Source organism: Zeus faber, assembly GCF_960531495.2.
Source record: "Zeus faber genome assembly, chromosome: 5".
Taxonomy (NCBI): Eukaryota; Metazoa; Chordata; class Actinopteri; order Zeiformes; family Zeidae; genus Zeus; species Zeus faber.
Window position 1 is genome coordinate 15,771,395 of NC_137192.1, and position 16,738 is coordinate 15,788,132.

Below are 16,738 nucleotides of genomic sequence, written 5' to 3' on the forward strand. Positions count from 1 at the left end.
ACGTGATGCTGAGGTCACACAAAATCCATCTGACGCTTTACATATTTTTTTGTTTGTTTGCTCTTCATGCGTTTGTCAATTTTGACCCACATGACCGAACTTTAACCGACCCGTTTAAACTGTTTCCTTTACTGGACCACACTTCTGCACACCCTGCCCTCGGGTTTTTTCTCCCTCTCACCAATTGAATTTTTCGGGTTGAAAACTACCACAGCCAACAAATCCTCATGGGTGAGCGGCGGGCCCGGGGCTTAAACACCATAAAAGGTTGATGCCGGCCTCACCAAACTCCAGGGAACGAGCAACTGTGCTCTTTATGTGGAGGGTCTTGAGATGTGCCCTCACTTTAAAACCACGGCTGTTTCTACACACACGCCTTCTGCTCAACGGTTTGTGTAATACAAGACAAAACAATGGTGAGTAGTTCCTTGTTAGCCATGCCAGGCACATGCATAGACAACTTAATTCACACCTTTCGCCTAGGTATTTCGTGTTCCTTCTCATAAACATTATACGACTTTAAGGACGTCGCGTCGAAATGACATTGGGATGGTTTATGCCCTTCCTTCCCACTTGCTGTCCCAAAGGCCCGCCAGCTCACACCGGAGCAGATCACCGAGTATAAAGGGGTCTTTGAGATGTTTGACGAGGAGGGCAATGGAGACGTGAAGACACTGGAGCTGGAGAGACTGATGAGCTTAATGGGAATCAACCCGACCAAGAGAGAGCTCAGCCAGATGGCCAAGGACGTGGACGACGAGGGTGAATAGAACGCGGCAAAGTTGCAAATTTGGCAGTTAGGAAAGATTATTGCAATTCTGCATCACCCGCGTTATTTTGAAGGCCCTGTTCAAAATAATATTATACCCTCAAAATTAATTAAAATTAATTCGATGAAAACAAGTAAACAAAATAATCCATGAGTTTTGGGCTTGTGTACCTTTGGTATTGAATTATTTTTCTAAACTTAGCTGGATATTTATTTTGTTTTGATTATTTATGTTTATTAAGTTTATTTGACAGGGACAGGGCTATTGATGTTGTTCTTAACATTTAAAATTTAAAATTTCCTTTTCAAAACAAATTGTACGCCATATTATTTTTATCTAAAACAAATGATTGGTTCCAAGGACACAAACCTTCTGCTGCTGGGGCCCAATTAGAAAGTAATTCCACAATGTGACTTGGAATGGAAATTGGAGGGGGGTATTCTGTCAGCTATTTCTTATTATGAAAATGTTATGCAATGGGTTATGCATTGTAATTCCTTTCATTCTGAAGAATATGAGGTCCCTTTTGTCCACAGCATGCTCATGTGTTTTATTTACTCATAATTTATTTGACTTTCCTATGAATGTGATTTTTCAGGAAAAGGAACCTTTGACTGTGACAGCTTCCTGGGTCTGATGGCATTGTACCATGAGAGAACCAAAAACCAGGACGCTGAGCTCCGAGCTGCTTTTAAAGTATTTGACAAGGAAGCCAAGGGATACATTGAGTGGGGCACTCTCAAGTAAGAATAATATTTGTAATATTACTATCTACTCTACATCGAATGTGTAGTGATAATTGAATTTCTTTTACACACAAGATTAACTTTGTATTTTATTTTTCATTCCCGTCGACATCTGTTCAATCTCTGTCAGGTATGTGTTGATGAACGCAGGGGAACCACTAAATGAGGTGGAGGCAGAGCAGATGATGAAGGAGGCAGACAAGGATGGAGATGGAACCATCGATTATGAAGGTATGCTCTGAAATCGAAGATACAAGATACTATCAAGGGAATTTGTGTTGGTTTGAAAAGTGTTTCTCTGCTAAATAGGTCATTTCTGAATGAGTCGGCAGAGCCCGTTTGAACTCAAAGTGTGTGCAAAACGGATGAAACCTGACCGAACCCATTTGAGACATACCTACCACTTGAGGTTAACCTATTTATGCAAAAATATAAATTAAATGAAAACAAATAAGCAAAATGATCCACCAGAGGGCGCTGGAGTTCGATTTACCTTCCCATTAACAGATAATATCAAATGTTCTCCAATGACTTTTTGGTTATTTGCGCTTTGTATGTATACTATCTATCTATATATATATATATATATATACACAGAGACTGAGGGAGTAGAGTTCTTTTGATCGTTGCCACCTACGGATACCAGAAAGTTGGATACTAAGGATCTGAATGAAGAAATAGTGTACCCCAATGATGTACCTAAGAGAAAGGAGACTCTGTGGACGTCGTGGGCCAAAAGATCCAGAAGACAATCTCACGGGCGGAGCAAGAGGACATCCCTTACTTCCCAACCCGGCAGAAGCCACGGCGGGAATAGAAAGAGGGAGCGAAATCCGGAAAGTGAGAACACTGAAGCTTTCAAGGCCCCAGGAGGTGTGAAGACTATCACTGCACACACCGGCCCCGGTGTGCAGTCAGGAAGTCGGTCCATATGAGGCTGAAGACTCTCTGGTGACTCCGGTGTGGATGGGAGCGTTCCCCTTTCCCAGCCAACAAACACCAACTGAGACACGGCGGGGATTTAAATTGTCCTTCGGGGTAAAGTTCTTCTGGGATCCTCTAATCTCTCAGACAGGCTTGAAGGGCGTTGGGCGTTGCCAGGTATGAACCGCAACGCTTCGTGCCGGGGGATTACCCGCCAACAAAACTCAGCTGCCTGAACTGGCAACCCGACAGCGCCAACACATTGAGTTTGACACGTGGCCTCAGAGCCGGTATTCGCTGTGCCCGGAGGATGGACAGTCAAAAATAGTCCCAAATGCAGCAGCATTTAAAACAACTGAGATTTTTTTTAGCTTTACTCATCATAGAGGCGCAATCGATATTGCTCAAATTACCCGCGACCCTTCTGCAGTGCCGGGATGTGTATTTGTCTAATTTCACAGGAGCTGGGCTAGTTGATCCCATTTGGAGCCTTTCATGGCGCTAATACAGTTAACACGCGGCCTCTTGCTATCTCTGTACTGGACACACAGGATGAAAATGGTATCCAGCTTCTCGTCTGAATCTGGGCAGGAAAAAAAGCTAACCTAAAAGTGGAATATCCCTTTAAAGATCCAGAGAGCTCTTCTGCTCAAAAGGCAATATTTGTATATGCATTTTTCATTGTAATTCATATTTTAATACACTTATCATTTCTTATTTCTTTATTATATATATATATAATTGTGTATATATGTGTATATATGTGTGTGTGTATATATATATATAATTTTCTTACTTTAAATATTTCTTATAATAACTTTATATTTTGTTATGTTTATGTATATGTGTTTTGTTTTTGTTTGTTTTTGATCAAATTAAAGAGTTACATATTGGATTAAACACATTACTCAGGTTCAGGGTTTTATTCTACAGTACCACAAATCGTAACTTTTCAATGTGTAAAGAATTATATCAGTTATAACAACTCAACCGTTTAAAAAATGTGTGGACAGTCACAAAAGGAAACATTGTTTCGTGTGACCAAATAATATCCCAAAATATAAGGGTTTTTTTTCTTCAGTTTCGTGAGTTTGTAACTATGTCCTAAAGAACAAGGTGCAGAGATAATTATTTTCTTTGAATGAAATTAAATTGTGTATGCAAGAGCTGACAGTGAAGATAAAATGTGATGATGCTTCAAAATAAAAACAAAACACATCTGTTTTATTTCTCTTGGGGTGAATGTTTTACAGTTACTCATTATGGACGTTTGGATATTGAATCCCCACCAATCGGAATTGAACTTGAATATGTCAGCTATTCTCTTTTTAGCTAAAACACTAATTCACCACTTCCCTTTATTCTTTCAGAATTTGTCGCCATGATGACTGGAGACTCTTTCAAAATGTGCTGATGACTGTGTTCTGCTCTATTCTATTCAATAAATGTTCCTGTGTTTAAATCACTGTGTTTAAGTAATAATAATAATAATATTAATAATAATAATAATAAATAAATATTAATAAAAAGGCCAAGTGTATTTTTTCCCTTTCCTCCATATTTATTTTTGTTTTTAATAAGGTCAATTTGTGTTACCATGTGCTGTCAGTTGCTTCAGGGCTAGGCGGTTGACATCATAGGGTTAATTTCCACAGCCCTGCCACCCGGATGCAGTTACTCACACAGGCATGACAGCATCTGGTACGCAGAGCCATTAAATCCCATTCTCATCCCTGCAAAGCCAAACGGACAGCCGAGAGAGCCAACCACAGCTATCGTCTTTAAGCCATTAGACCAACTGCAGGGTGATGGGGGAGGGAGCTCGGAGCCCTGGTCTCTGTTTGCAGCATCCCTGGAGCTGCTTCTGTCATTTGAAACACAAGAAAGGGTAGGACAAGGGGGGTGGTTCATGGGAGCCATGCCGAAAACTGCGAGGGGACCGCTGGGAGGTTGCTAGGGATGGGGTTTCTCGGTCACTGGCGTTCACCAAATGAGAAAATGGCTGTGTCTTCCATGTAAGCAGCCTAGCCTGCCTGTGTGCCGACTGCACTGCAACTGGGAGAAGGGGAGAAGGAGACAGTGGAAGAGAGAGAGAGAGAGAGAGAGAGAGAGAGAGAGTGGGGAGGGGGGACACCCTCCTCAAATGAAAATATCCCTCTGTATCCAGTCCCCCTACACTTCCCTCTGAGCTCTTCAGATTGTACATCAAGGTATGTATGTACATCACGACTGGGAGAGGACACATGCAGTGTGAGCGGCTCACGTCGGAAGGATTAGACGCCCAGCATTTTGCATAGGAGCTGCAGCCTGTGTTGGTAAATAACAACGTGCCATGCGGCACACAGGACTGGGAACGAGGACGACTATGTCTCCCTCTCGTTACATCGACATGCGTTATCTCGGGGTTTCGGGGCTGATTTTTATCCGGGTAACCGTAAAGACTGAATCCAGCCCTGGCTTTTCGATTGGTCGTTCGGCTGAGCTGCACATGTTCCCCATTAAGAGTGCAAGAGGGCAGGAGGCAGGAGTCATGTGTCTTTGTTTTTGCCGCCTTTCCCGTAGCACCAAGAGCAGAGCCGCAGTCTTGCTTCTAAAATAGATAAATCACATAGTACGAAGTAACCCCTGCTGGGAACATGGCATGTTAATATCTGCCACACATAGAGAAATTCTCCAAAATTATGTTTCGGGCGTGGACGCTCTGGGTATTGGTGCATGCGTGCACGTGTGGTCGCGAGCTTCCTCCTTGAGTTTCGCTCGCAGAAAATAATGTTGGTGATATATTTTCCTCAATATTTTACCTTCAATAACTGTAACCCACATCCTGCCCCCAAACACACACCACATCCCAGCTGGCGCAATCCGTTGCAAGTTTCACTCGGATGAAATTAGGGGGTTTTCTGCTTCCGCTCTCAAAGTTTCGTCGTTTTTTATTATTTTGATTTTTTTTCAGAATAATGTGTTTGCAGATTCAGCGCATGAAACAGAATTAAACGTGTCGGTGAGCGCGGTTACTGTATAGTTCAGAATCATATTGCGCTGTTTGACACGTATAAAGCCTTCAAAATAGGCGATTTCCGCGCATGTCGTGCAGCTGTCACGATTATTTCAAGTGATTCTATGAAACTGTGCACCGCAGGTTTTTTCCTCCTGTGACCACTGAAGCGTTCCCGATGCTTCAGCGAAGCCCCGGCCGGAGGGAGAAAACCAGCGTCTGCCATGAGACGCGCCGGAGACTGAAACAGGCGACAGCATTCCCGTAGAGAGACGACGCCGCGAAGCGAGATCAAACCGCACGCCGGCATGGCGACGACGGCGACAACGACAGCAGCCGCCTTCCTGTCCACCCGCGGGCAAACGTCCGCCGCCCCGCTGCTCCCGACCGGCGCGGAGGCCCAGGGCAACCTCACCTCGCGGACGACGCTGATGGCGGTCACGGTATCGACAAACGACACCAACTTCAATGCAACCAAGTATCCGGAGATGGTGGTGGAGGGCTCGGGGATGGGGATTGTGCTCGTGCCCTTTGGCATCATCACCATCATCGGACTGGTGGTGGCTATTGTGAGAAATTAATCCTTTCAAAGCGAACACAATATAGAGTACCTACCTGCTAATGAATACCTTTGTAATTACTAATAGTGCCTACATCCTTTGAGTGACCTCAGATGCTGATCAAATCCTAATTACAATTTACATTTTTTAAACCCTCTTTGTCAATTTTCCCCTTTTCTTTAACAAACCCGTCTGCCCAGCTCTTGAAAATGGTGATTTGTTTATTTAGGATTTTATGAACATGAACAGTTAAAACGTTATGTCCACGGATATTTTTACGACTCACGCACGATTTGCCGACATTCACAACGATATAGTCAAACTAAACGTCGACCTCCCTTCCCCTCCTTTCTCCGTCCGTAGATGCTGTATATTCGGAAACGGAAGCGGTGAGTTTATTTTGCTCGACCGGTAACGCCGGCGGCGCCGTAAAAACTTTCCGCCGCCCGTCCTCGCCGTGGACGCAGGCACTGACCTTGACCTCTGACCCCCCCCCCCCCGTTCTCTCTCCCTCTCAGGCTGGAGAAGCTGAGGCACCAGCTCATGCCCATGTACAACTTCGATCCGGCCGAAGAGCAGGACGACCTGTTGGAGCAGGAGCTGCTGGACCACGGCCGGGAAGGCAGCCTCGCGGGCCCCAACAGCAAGGTAGCTCGAAAGCCCGTGTGACCGTTCAGCACTTCTGTGCGGGCGGGAGGAGATGGAAAAAAAAAAAAAAATGACCTAAAAGCTGGGTTGTTATCGATTACAAAACTGCATCCTTCCCTGGAGCCGTAAATGTGTCAGTAGTCAATTCAGTTAGATACCCGAGACGATTGACACACACTGTCAATCGTCCGTCTCGGAGGAGTTTTGGAAAAACGTTTCCATTCCGTGCCGACGTGCGCCGCAGATGCTCCGGTGCCTTGTGGCGATGGCTTCTCGTCATTTTTTTACGTATTATTGGAGTTGAAACACACACGCACTTCCCTTATGGCATATGGTGATATTTAGAAGGAATCTGTCTTTTGCATTTGAGTGTATACATGTATGACGCGTATGGTTGTTTTCCTGTTATAATTCACTTTTTTTTCCTGTTATATTTCCTTTAAGTTCTAACAATGACACAATGGTAAAAGACAAACATGGTAAAGTATCATCTGCGTGACTTTTACCCGTGTTCCCCATTTCTTAAACCCTAACTATCACTACATCACTGTCCAACTAAGGCTTAATTAAATGTGACATAGATATCATACACAGACTCACAGTAGATACTTTCTTCTTATAATCGTTTGCAAAGTATGCACAAAATAGACTTGTAGACACTAGACACAGACAAACACAAATTCATTCTCTCTCTCACCTTTGTGTGAACTACCACCTATCTTTCATATCGTTTCCTCTGTGGTCCTACGACTCCCATCACTAACCTATGCACTCAATCAATCATCCTCATGTTAAACAAAAGAACAAATATTAAACCCATTCAAGTATGGCTTCGCTCTTTTGTCAATGCAGGCCTTATTTAAATGTTGCTACCCATCATTTCTGATTGTCCAAAGCACAGCCTCGCCGAATACTTTACTATTGTGAAACTTACCTCTGCTACAGCGGCTGCCGTCCAAGAGGGCAAATGCCTTTCCAAAGAAGTTACAGTTCAGAAGTTGACAATATTGTCAGACAGTTTTCATATGCTAAACTTACCAAAAAATGGTGACACACCGTGTACCCATGCAGGGTGAGAACCTGCAGCAGAGTGGTAAGTTCCTCAATAGTAAAGCATTCAGTGAGGTTGAGGTTGAGGCAGTTACGTGTTAAATAATTTTAACGAGGCTTGGGTTGAAAAATAGCAAACCTATTATTTAAAGCCATAAAAAGTCATTTGTTCAATTTCACTTTCCCACTTTTTTTCTCTCCCAGTCTTCCTCTCTTTGGCTTAGCCGGGAAAATTACCGTCTTCGACTACTGATTGCAGTTAAAAAAAGTTGTTTTCTGTCACTAAAACTCGTATTGCTTTGAACGTCTACCCACCACCCGGACCCGTGTCTCTGCTCTCTACCTGCCTGCAGACCCTCACCACCTCCCAGGGGACCACGCAGCGGCCCAGTCGCCTTGTCTTCACAGATGTAGCCAATGCCCTCAACGCATGAGAACCGTCCGTCGGCCCTTTAGTCGATGTTGTCGATCTTCTTTCCCTTTTGTCGAGGACGTGCTGCTCAGGAAGATAAGGGAGAGAAAGGGAAAACTGGATAAGACTGGACTGCAAGGAAGCGGAGGGCCGGAATATCTTTGGAGAGGGTGGGGGTGGGGTGGGGTTGTCTGCTCCTTTCACTTTAATTGTCCCCTCCTAGTTTCATAATTTCATAATCACTCCCATTTATACAAATAGTATGTTTGATGAACAAAAGCCACGAATGGGGGGATATAATATTCTATGCTGTTGCACTGTTAGTCACTTGGCGCACAAAGGCGGTGAAATGCCACGTTTCTTTTTCATCTGTGTGTTGGTGTCATTTGTGTCGAGTGATAACCAATGGAGTTACCGAGAACTTTGATATTTTATTCTACATTTGATGGTATAGCAGTGTACGTTATTTTGTGTTCTCTTGTTTTTGCCGAGCGCTCGGCTCCATCACGTGGGCTCTGGGCCGTCGGGGAGCTTGAACACTGGACACACATCATCCCTTCGGCCCCTCGGACCCTCACCCATCAAACCGCCGTTTTGGTTTCTTTGCCGAAAGTCGTTTCAGTGACACATTTAACATGTTCAAACCGGTTTTTACAACCCTAATGCAATGTTTCCGCTGCATAAATCCATGACAGAAACCATTTCTGTAAAATTTTATTGGAGATAAAGATGCAGAACACAAAAAAAAAAAAAATGTGGTGAGGTCTCATTACAAAATACATGTCACAGTTGTTTTTGTTGAGTTTAACTGTTTGAATAGAAGTGGATGATAAGACATTTGTATAATGTGGTATAAAACTACAAACAGAGTTAAAAGCAGACCGAACAGATCTTTTCTCAAGTTATATATAAAAAAAAAAAAATGCAACTTTTTAAATGTTCAAAAAAATAATCAAGTACATATAATATAATATCACTATCCGTCAGGTGACAGATCTACATGATCACCGTCTGGATAATCAAGTGTGAACCGTACTTAAATCAAGTTGACTCGAGGCTGACTCCCAGTTTGCAGTGAGATGAATATTTGGTGACAACGGTTGGATTAAAGGGGGTTGTTAAAGGTGAGGTATGGCTCAAGCCGACAGGCACTCCTCTGAGATGGAGTTTGAGAGCCAGGCTTGCATCCGTTCAGAGGTAGTCCGGAGGAAAGAAACAAGAAAGAGGTCAATGCAAAGGAACAACGTAACCCCATCACGCTCTTTTAGTGGCATTTCAGCCAACAGTGCTGAAGGACATAAAACGACCAAATGAAAGAATAACACCACCGGAAAAACGGCGGCACGTGATTGCAGACAAATCAGAGATATATATAAAAGGCGAAACGAAATCGTTCCTTGGCATGTAACGTGGGTGGTAAATGTTAAGACTTGATGGTCCTCACCTACGTATTGGGATTTCAGTTGAATAATTTAAAACACAAGTAAGTAGAAAAAAGACGGAGTTAGTTGAAGACAAAGAGTTTTGACTCTCGAAACGACTCCCTAATTTAAAACTACCTTGTAATTTGAGTATACTTTAAGTCATGTTAAACTAGTTTGGCTATTTTTAAGTACTTTGTAGTATTTCAATTTTTTCGACGTTATGTAGATATGTGCCCTCGTTACTCAAAGGCCCCCGGAAAAGATAAGGGTCATACGCAGTCATACGTAGAAACACCTGTGTCAGAATTACACAGGGAGATATACGACGTCTGAGTTAAAAATGCTGAGATGGCAGGACCATGAAGTGACAGTACTACGAACTACGACCTGCACAACAAACGATCTCCCCCGAGTTGTTGTAAACTATCGGCCGGATTAAAGACCAAGGCAAGTTAAGGCGATTATCATTTAAAATGCACGGTCGGTAAAACACCCGACACTTATCTTTGTTCTCGAGTTGCCATCGAGTCAAACAAACCCCTCGAGTGTCCGCGGCGAGACTTCACCAGGTGAGTGTACGGGTGCGTTCTCAGTAGACTTTGAGGTCAATATGTAAACCGAGCTCCACAACTCTGTGCACGTGGGATATAGGTGTGTCTGCGTGTCTGTCTGCGTGTCTGCGTGCGTGTGTGTGTGTGTGTGTGGGTGTGTTGGCGCGTGTGATCGCGGGCGGAGCAGAGGGCTGCTTCGCCGATGAGATTTCGTAAATTCTGTTGCTGAGGTAGAATGTGAGTGAAAATGAGGGTATCAGATGTCTACATGAGGTCTGCGTGTCAAAGCATCTTGTGAATGTCAAATACAGATCAGAAATGAAACACAAACACAGCACAATAATCATACTGAGCATACTGACAACATGTTCCTGAATAGTTTTTTTTTTTGTTTTTTTTGTTTTTTTTTTTGTACCTGAGGTTCCAACGTGGCGGTAAGAACAATGTAAAAGTATAATCCTGAGTCTGGTCACATGACAACCAATCAGCATGGCGACTATTCTGTATGAGGAGTTGGATTCCAAAATGACACGCCCATATACGGAATTAAGACGGCTGATCTTGAAAGACTGACGTGATCTGGAGGAGGCGGTCCTCGGAATATGACCGACATCTGCGTTGTGCGCGCGCGTTTACCCCCCTCGGGATGGGCACCGTCACTTTGGAATCAAGAACGCTTCATACTTTTAGCCCCCGCGCCGACGACTTCCGCGCACGTCGAAAATACTGTAACATATTAATGTCAGCGTCGAGAGTGTCCACTTCCAAAACAAGCGGTCGCGGCTCCCGATTGAGAATTGTGGTTTTGGATATCGATTCAGTTTGGTGAGAGCGGCTGCTTAAGTTTACCTCGATCCCTCCTCCATTCATCCCACGACCCCTACGCCTACCGCACACACACGCACACGCACGCACGCACGCACACACACACACACACACACAGATGCAGACATAAACATACACATACACACTCTGTAAAAGTGAAAAACCGGAACCCCCCCTCCCCCCCACCAACTTAAAAAAAAACAAATGTACTAACCTACCTACCTACTAACCCACGGTACAGTATCCATTAGAAGAGACCATTGTCTGCTATCAACTCTATTTTTTTTTTTTTTTTTTCATTCCCCTGAATCCCTATAACAGGTCGGGGGTCAAATTGAGCCCCTCTTTGTTTGAGGCCAAACCTCGAGGTAGGCAGAGAAGCGCTTTATCTACTCCCCTTCGGCCGGCGCTGGAACCTGAGATGGAGACGGAGAGGTCTGGGACTGCGAGGGACCCTCCGCAGCCTCCTCCTCCTCCTCCGCCGCCGCCACGCTCTGGAAAAGGCACAAAAACACACCGTGTTCCAAGGTCCGTCCACGCGAGCATGAACAGTGACGCCCGGCGGCGTCAGATCGCGCGGTATCGGGATGACTGTGGACATTTCGGTTGACTGCTGTGTGCGTGCGTGCGTGCGGGGAAATGGGCCCCGGCGCTTTAAGATCTAGAAATGCGAGGAACAGGACGGTTATGTCAGGAAACCAAGAAGACAGGGGAAGAAAGCAGTTGTATCAGGTTTCCCCTCTCCACATTGACTCATTCTTCCCCTTCGCCTGTGAGCATCCGAAAAAAAAAAAAAAAAAAAAAAAAAAATAAACCTGAATCGGGCCCCAACGGTTTCAGTTCTTGAAGTGTCTTAGCTCTCGGAGACGCGAGGGTTCGGTGGAAGCGATAAGACGGGGAAGGAGGGCGCCATGACGACCGGCCGCTTTTGGTGAAAAGCAGTTGCACGTTGTGCAATCGGTCGATTTTTTTGTGAAATGAACGCGCCGGGCTCGAAGGATTTGACTTTCGCGGAAACATTCGGGCTTTGCGTTAGAAAATAAACGCAAGAGGAGAGCGTTTTAGAGAATCTGACGTCATTCACTTTGCAGCTGCCATTATTTTCATACCCAGATTCATAAAGTCGTTTCAGTGGAGGTGCAAAGCGGGTGTAGTGCTATTATTGTAGTTAATAAAAGCCAATACCATCGTATTAATTATGATTGACAATTTAGTGCTGAATTAGTAGGAAAAAAAGGAAACCCACTCTTTCATCCATTATAATCTTAATATATTCTTACATAAATGATAACCAAATCAAGTAACATCGTTTAAAAGTATTTCATTCTATAATAAAGAGAAACCAAATAACCAAATGCAAAACGTCCGATCTAACATTTACTCAATTTATGAAGATACCAGTATAACATACAATGCATGTACAAATCTCGACAGTGAAATGCTCACATGTACACGTTATTAAATACGTCGTCTTTTAATTATGATATATCCAGATATATCTCAGTAATGACCTTTTTTTTTTTTTTTTTTTTTTAATGTCTGGACTTAATTAGGAATCGAGCCGAGCAGCGCTGTCGCACCACGCTCTGTCTCTCACCTGCTGTTCTTCGGTTACCTCTTGAACTACTTTCTGGGGCTGCGGAGAGAAGTATAATTAATGAAGTGAGCAGGTGGAATGACAACGCTGGCCTCCAGGGCTGCAGCTGAACGTGACGTGCAGACTGGACCCATCGTGTGTGTGCCTGAGCACACACATGATGTCTCTGAAGTGTCAGCGATTGCCCCATACCCATTTCCTTGGTCGCCCGCGTGGTCGCCTCTCCCGGACCGGCTCGACCTTCTGAGGCAAAGCAGACGAAGGGTTAAACGGGTTTGGGATTCGACAGAAAACCAAACACGCTCCGCAGAAGGTCATTTTTCAAGATCTATTTATGGGAAATGTTGCTTTGAGGCGGGATTTTCCTTTGTTACTTTTGCTATCGTAAATCAACAGGGGAAAGGAAAATAAATGCCACAGTTGTTGCATTTTCGTTTGCAGTTCGGTACAGCATGGTAGTGCTATAAAGCGAACATAGCAGTGTTACAAAATAGCTATAATTATGGGATATATTAATTTGTCTCAGTGATCAACAGGGAGCAAAAGTGAAACCCCTGAAAGAAAAAACACGTGTCACCTAAAGTCGTAAAATACAATAAATAACAATGACAAACTTAGTAAAAGAGCAATAAAGTAACGTTAAGTAAAGTAAGCACTACAGCAATGGATTTGACTTATTTAAACACTATGTTTGTGCCTGATTCCACAAAAAAAAAGAATACTACATAACTATCATTTCAGTTCTGGCGAAGAAGCAGATTGTAAATCATTATTTTCCCGATTTACGAGGAAATTAACAAGATTTTATTTTCAAACCTGTGGTGAAACAATAATACTTTATTACTTTATGTTAAGCATGTGTGCCAATCTTTCTTTGGAATGTTCACCCTAGTTCGCCCTACTCCCCCGACTAGTCAGTACTTTTAAATCTTCAAACTTGCTCTTTAGGCAGCAACTTTTAGACTGTAATAAAAGTTTTAGACCATAACTATGTGTCCTCCAACAAGTGTTGTTGTAAAAAAACAAACAGTAATAAATACATTTCTCACTTTAAATACATAGAAGTATCCTCCTCCTACTCATAATACAGCCATTTATTAAACTGTGATACAGTATCATACAGTGTCATAACTAGTACTGCTGTATACTAAATATTAAAATGAAATATGATGAGATGACCAGTTTCCTAGCTTTTCTGATCATTATATATTTTTTAGTATTATTATTTTTTTCACCTTCAGCACAACACGAGGCTCCTTGTTCTTGCTTCCCTTAGGTCTTCCTCTCGGTCTCTTTGGAGCTGGGGGTCCAGTCGGTTCCTGGAGGGAGCAGATCTGACAATTTAACTAACCACAACCAGCATTGCTCAATAGTTCTGATGGCGATCTGTACTAATGACTATCGATAGAACTGTACATTAACTGCTTAGACAGACAGACAGACAGACAGACAGACAGACAGACAGACAGACCCTTAATTCACCCCCAGAGGGAAATTGTGGTGTTACAGCAGCTCACATCAAAAAGAATAGGCAATAATAATAATGTTATAGAAAAAGGAAAAAAAAAAATGCCAATATGCAATAAACAAATGAACAAAAAAGGCAACTAAACAATACAAAATAAATAAATAAAAATGTAGCAATAAACAGGAAAAACAATCGTAACATAAATAATAAACAAGAGAAACAAGAATACTTTGGCAGTATACAATAAATCGTAAAAACAGTAAAAAAAAAAAAAAAAAAAAAAGTAACCTAAGAAAATAACAAAACAATAGCTAATTTTCAAATCTTCATGGATTCATAACAAAGAAAACCATGGTTTGTTTCCTAACCCTAGCCCAAGAGTGTGAATTATACAATGACAATCGGGGGGGGAGTTCTTGGCGACACAGCAACAGAAGTAAAAAATAATCATTTCAAATAAAAATACATAATTTGTATTTGTTTTGTTTGGAGAAATGGGGAACATGGACGCAGCGGGGAAAATATGTGCCGGTACTCTCATAATTCACATGTGGGGGGGGGCTATTTAAGATGGAGTTCGCAGCTTGTGCGGAGGTGCCAGATCCAATCTGGGAGGCCCTAGATCATGCTCCGGCAGGATCCAGCACAAACGAAGCCCTATTTGCCAAACAAAATCACTGAAGTGAGAGTTCTGTCACAAAGCTGTATTGTTACGTGTCCTTGCGCATTTTTAAGCGGGTATAGGGAAACTTGGAGCTTTCTGGGTGTAGGGCGGATACCTGCGTATCACCTAGACTACACCCCTCCCACCCTCTCCTCACCACCGAGCATCGCGTGCACTGACCCTGGAAAATCGTTCCATCAATACGCATGCTCAGCATAATGGTATGGTCCAATTGAGGGGTGTCTGAAACCATATTAGAAGATTCTTCCAGGCAGGTATATGGGAAATTTATTGTAATATTTACAATAAAAGGTAAGAAGGATTTATACACCGGTCAGCCGCAACATTAAAACCACCCGCCTAATATTGTGAAGCTCCCCCCTCGTGTCACCAAAACAGGTCTGACCCGTTGAGGCATGGACTCCACGAGACCTCTGAAGGTGTCCTGTGAGCAGGACACCTTCACAAAACGTCAGCAGCAGATCGTTTAGTTGGAAGTTGTGATCCGTGGGGCCCCCATGGATCGGGCTTGTTGTTCCAGCACATCCCACAGATGCTCCATCGGATTGAGATCTGTGGAATGTGGAGGCCAAGTCAACACCTTGAACTCTTTGTCGTGTTCTTCAAACCATTCCTGACCATTTTTTAAGGTGTGGCAGGGCACATTATCCTGTTGAAAGAGGCCACTGCCATCAGGGAATACCGTTGTAATGAAGGGGTGTACTTGGTCTGCAACAATGTTTAGGTAGGTGCTACGTGTCAAAGTAACATCCCCATGAAGGCCAGGACCCAAGGTTTCCCAGCAGAACATTGGCCAGGGCATCACACTGCCTCCTGGCTTGCCTTCCTCCCATAGTGCATCCTGGTGCAATATCGGCCCCAGGGAAACCACATGATGTAACCATTAACATGATGTAAAAGAAAACGTGATTCATCAGACCAGGCCACCTTCTTCCATTGCTCCAAGGTCTGGTCCTGACACTCATGTGCCCATTGTAGGCGCTCTTGGCGGTGGACAGGGGTCAGCATGGACACTTTGTCCGGTCTGCAGCTACGTAGCCTAATACACAGCGAGCTACGATGCACTGTGTGTTCTGACACCTGTCTATCACAGCAGCATTAACTTTTTCATTAATTTGTGCTACAGCAGCTCTTCTGTGGGATCAGACCAGACGGGCTGGACTTCACTCCCCATACGAATTATTGAGCCTTGGGGCGTTCACGACCCTGTCGCCGCATCACCTTGTCCTTCCTTGGACCACTTTTAGTAGGTACCAACCACTGCATGCCGGGAACACCCCAAAAGACCTGTCGTTTTGGAGATGCTCTGAACCAGTGCTGTAGCCATCATAGTTTGGTCCTTGTTAAAGTCGCTCAGATCCTTACGCTTGCCCATTTTTCCTGATTCCAACACATCAACTTCAAGCACTGACTGTCCACTTGCTGCGTAATATATCCCACCACTTGACAGGTGCCATTGGAACGAGATGATCCATGTTATTGAATTCACCTGTCAGTGGTTTTAATGTTCTGGCTGATCGGTGTATGATGTTGACGATGATGTTTCGACAACCCCCGACCTGTTGTTTTTACCTCTTTGGGTGGGTCCAAGTCTCAATTAGGGAGGTCAGACCCCCCCGAAGGTATTCGAACAGTGCATAACCCATTAAATAACAGCAGACCCAAACTCTTTACAGTAGGCCTCACCTGCTGCTGTTTCCGCGGCCGCCCCCGACCCCTTCGCTGAGGCTCGGCAGGCGGCTGGGCGGTGCCTGGCTGGGGGGAAGGCTCCTTGGTCCCACTGGTGCTCATATCTACGTCTGTCCACTGGCTGTGGGGAGTGTGGGCATCGATGCCCGAGCCGGAGGCCTCGAGGGCTGGCTTCACAGAGGGACTGAGTCGGAGGTGCTGAGCGACCCTGCGGAGACGGTGAGGCGCGGGTTCTGATATCGCATTTGAAGTATTCAGGGGTTGAGTGTTCATCTGGATGTCTAGATATTACTCTGGTTTCCGTCTCAGCACACTTCACGTAAACTTCTGCTCGACTCATCACTTTAAAGGACCGTTCAAAATGAAGATTTGAGATCATTCAATACCAAGCATG

General features: G+C 44.0%; 3 protein-coding genes across 5 annotated transcripts; 2 read left to right on the forward strand and 1 right to left on the reverse strand.

Annotated features, from left to right (window-relative positions):
* Positions 1-116: 116 nt before the first annotated feature.
* LOC307230307 (calglandulin-like) lies at positions 117-3,965 on the forward strand. The gene is made up of 5 exons (XM_080000599.1): positions 117-416; positions 588-762; positions 1,369-1,513; positions 1,647-1,747; positions 3,811-3,965. The coding sequence occupies exons 1-5, from the start codon at positions 414-416 to the stop codon at positions 3,852-3,854; spliced, it is 468 nt and encodes a 155-aa protein (XP_079856725.1). The 5' UTR covers positions 117-413; the 3' UTR covers positions 3,855-3,965.
* Positions 3,966-4,289: 324 nt separating this feature from the next.
* cUnh3orf18 (chromosome Un C3orf18 homolog) lies at positions 4,290-8,252 on the forward strand. Of its 3 annotated transcripts, XM_080000304.1 has the most exons (6): positions 4,290-4,650; positions 5,580-6,004; positions 6,359-6,384; positions 6,514-6,643; positions 7,088-7,122; positions 8,047-8,079. In XM_080000304.1, the coding sequence occupies exons 2-5, from the start codon at positions 5,744-5,746 to the stop codon at positions 7,091-7,093; spliced, it is 423 nt and encodes a 140-aa protein (XP_079856430.1). In that variant the 5' UTR covers positions 4,290-4,650; positions 5,580-5,743; the 3' UTR covers positions 7,094-7,122; positions 8,047-8,079. The 3 variants fall into 3 exon arrangements, with proteins under 3 accessions (XP_079856430.1, XP_079856428.1, XP_079856429.1); XM_080000302.1 differs by lacking the exon at positions 7,088-7,122 and having other exon boundaries at positions 8,047-8,252; XM_080000303.1 differs by lacking the exons at positions 4,290-4,650; positions 7,088-7,122 and adding an exon at positions 4,701-4,755 and having other exon boundaries at positions 8,047-8,252.
* Positions 8,253-11,175: 2,923 nt separating this feature from the next.
* On the reverse strand, positions 11,176-16,446 carry LOC307230126 (uncharacterized protein; the record flags this gene model as incomplete). Its single annotated transcript, XM_080000340.1, has 5 exons — positions 11,176-11,399; positions 12,503-12,541; positions 12,695-12,745; positions 13,738-13,821; positions 16,342-16,446. The coding sequence occupies 5 exons, from the start codon at positions 16,444-16,446 to the stop codon at positions 11,295-11,297; spliced, it is 384 nt and encodes a 127-aa protein (XP_079856466.1). The 3' UTR covers positions 11,176-11,294.
* Positions 16,447-16,738: the final 292 nt, after the last annotated feature.

What these genes read in the sequence shown, in the direction of transcription:
- LOC307230307 (XM_080000599.1), top strand. An exon ending in CAAGGACGTGGACGACGAGG is followed by an intron (nt 763 to 1,368) that starts GTGAATAGAACG and finishes GTGATTTTTCAG; the next exon opens with GAAAAGGAACCTTTGACTGT. An exon ending in TGGAACCATCGATTATGAAG is followed by an intron (nt 1,748 to 3,810) that starts GTATGCTCTGAA and finishes TTATTCTTTCAG; the next exon opens with AATTTGTCGCCATGATGACT.
- cUnh3orf18 (XM_080000302.1), top strand. Translation starts at nt 5,744, where the DNA reads ATGGCGACGACGGCGACAACGACAGCAGCCGCCTTCCTGTCCACCCGC. An exon ending in TCGGACTGGTGGTGGCTATT is followed by an intron (nt 6,005 to 6,358) that starts GTGAGAAATTAA and finishes CTCCGTCCGTAG; the next exon opens with ATGCTGTATATTCGGAAACG. An exon ending in TATATTCGGAAACGGAAGCG is followed by an intron (nt 6,385 to 6,513) that starts GTGAGTTTATTT and finishes TCTCCCTCTCAG; the next exon opens with GCTGGAGAAGCTGAGGCACC.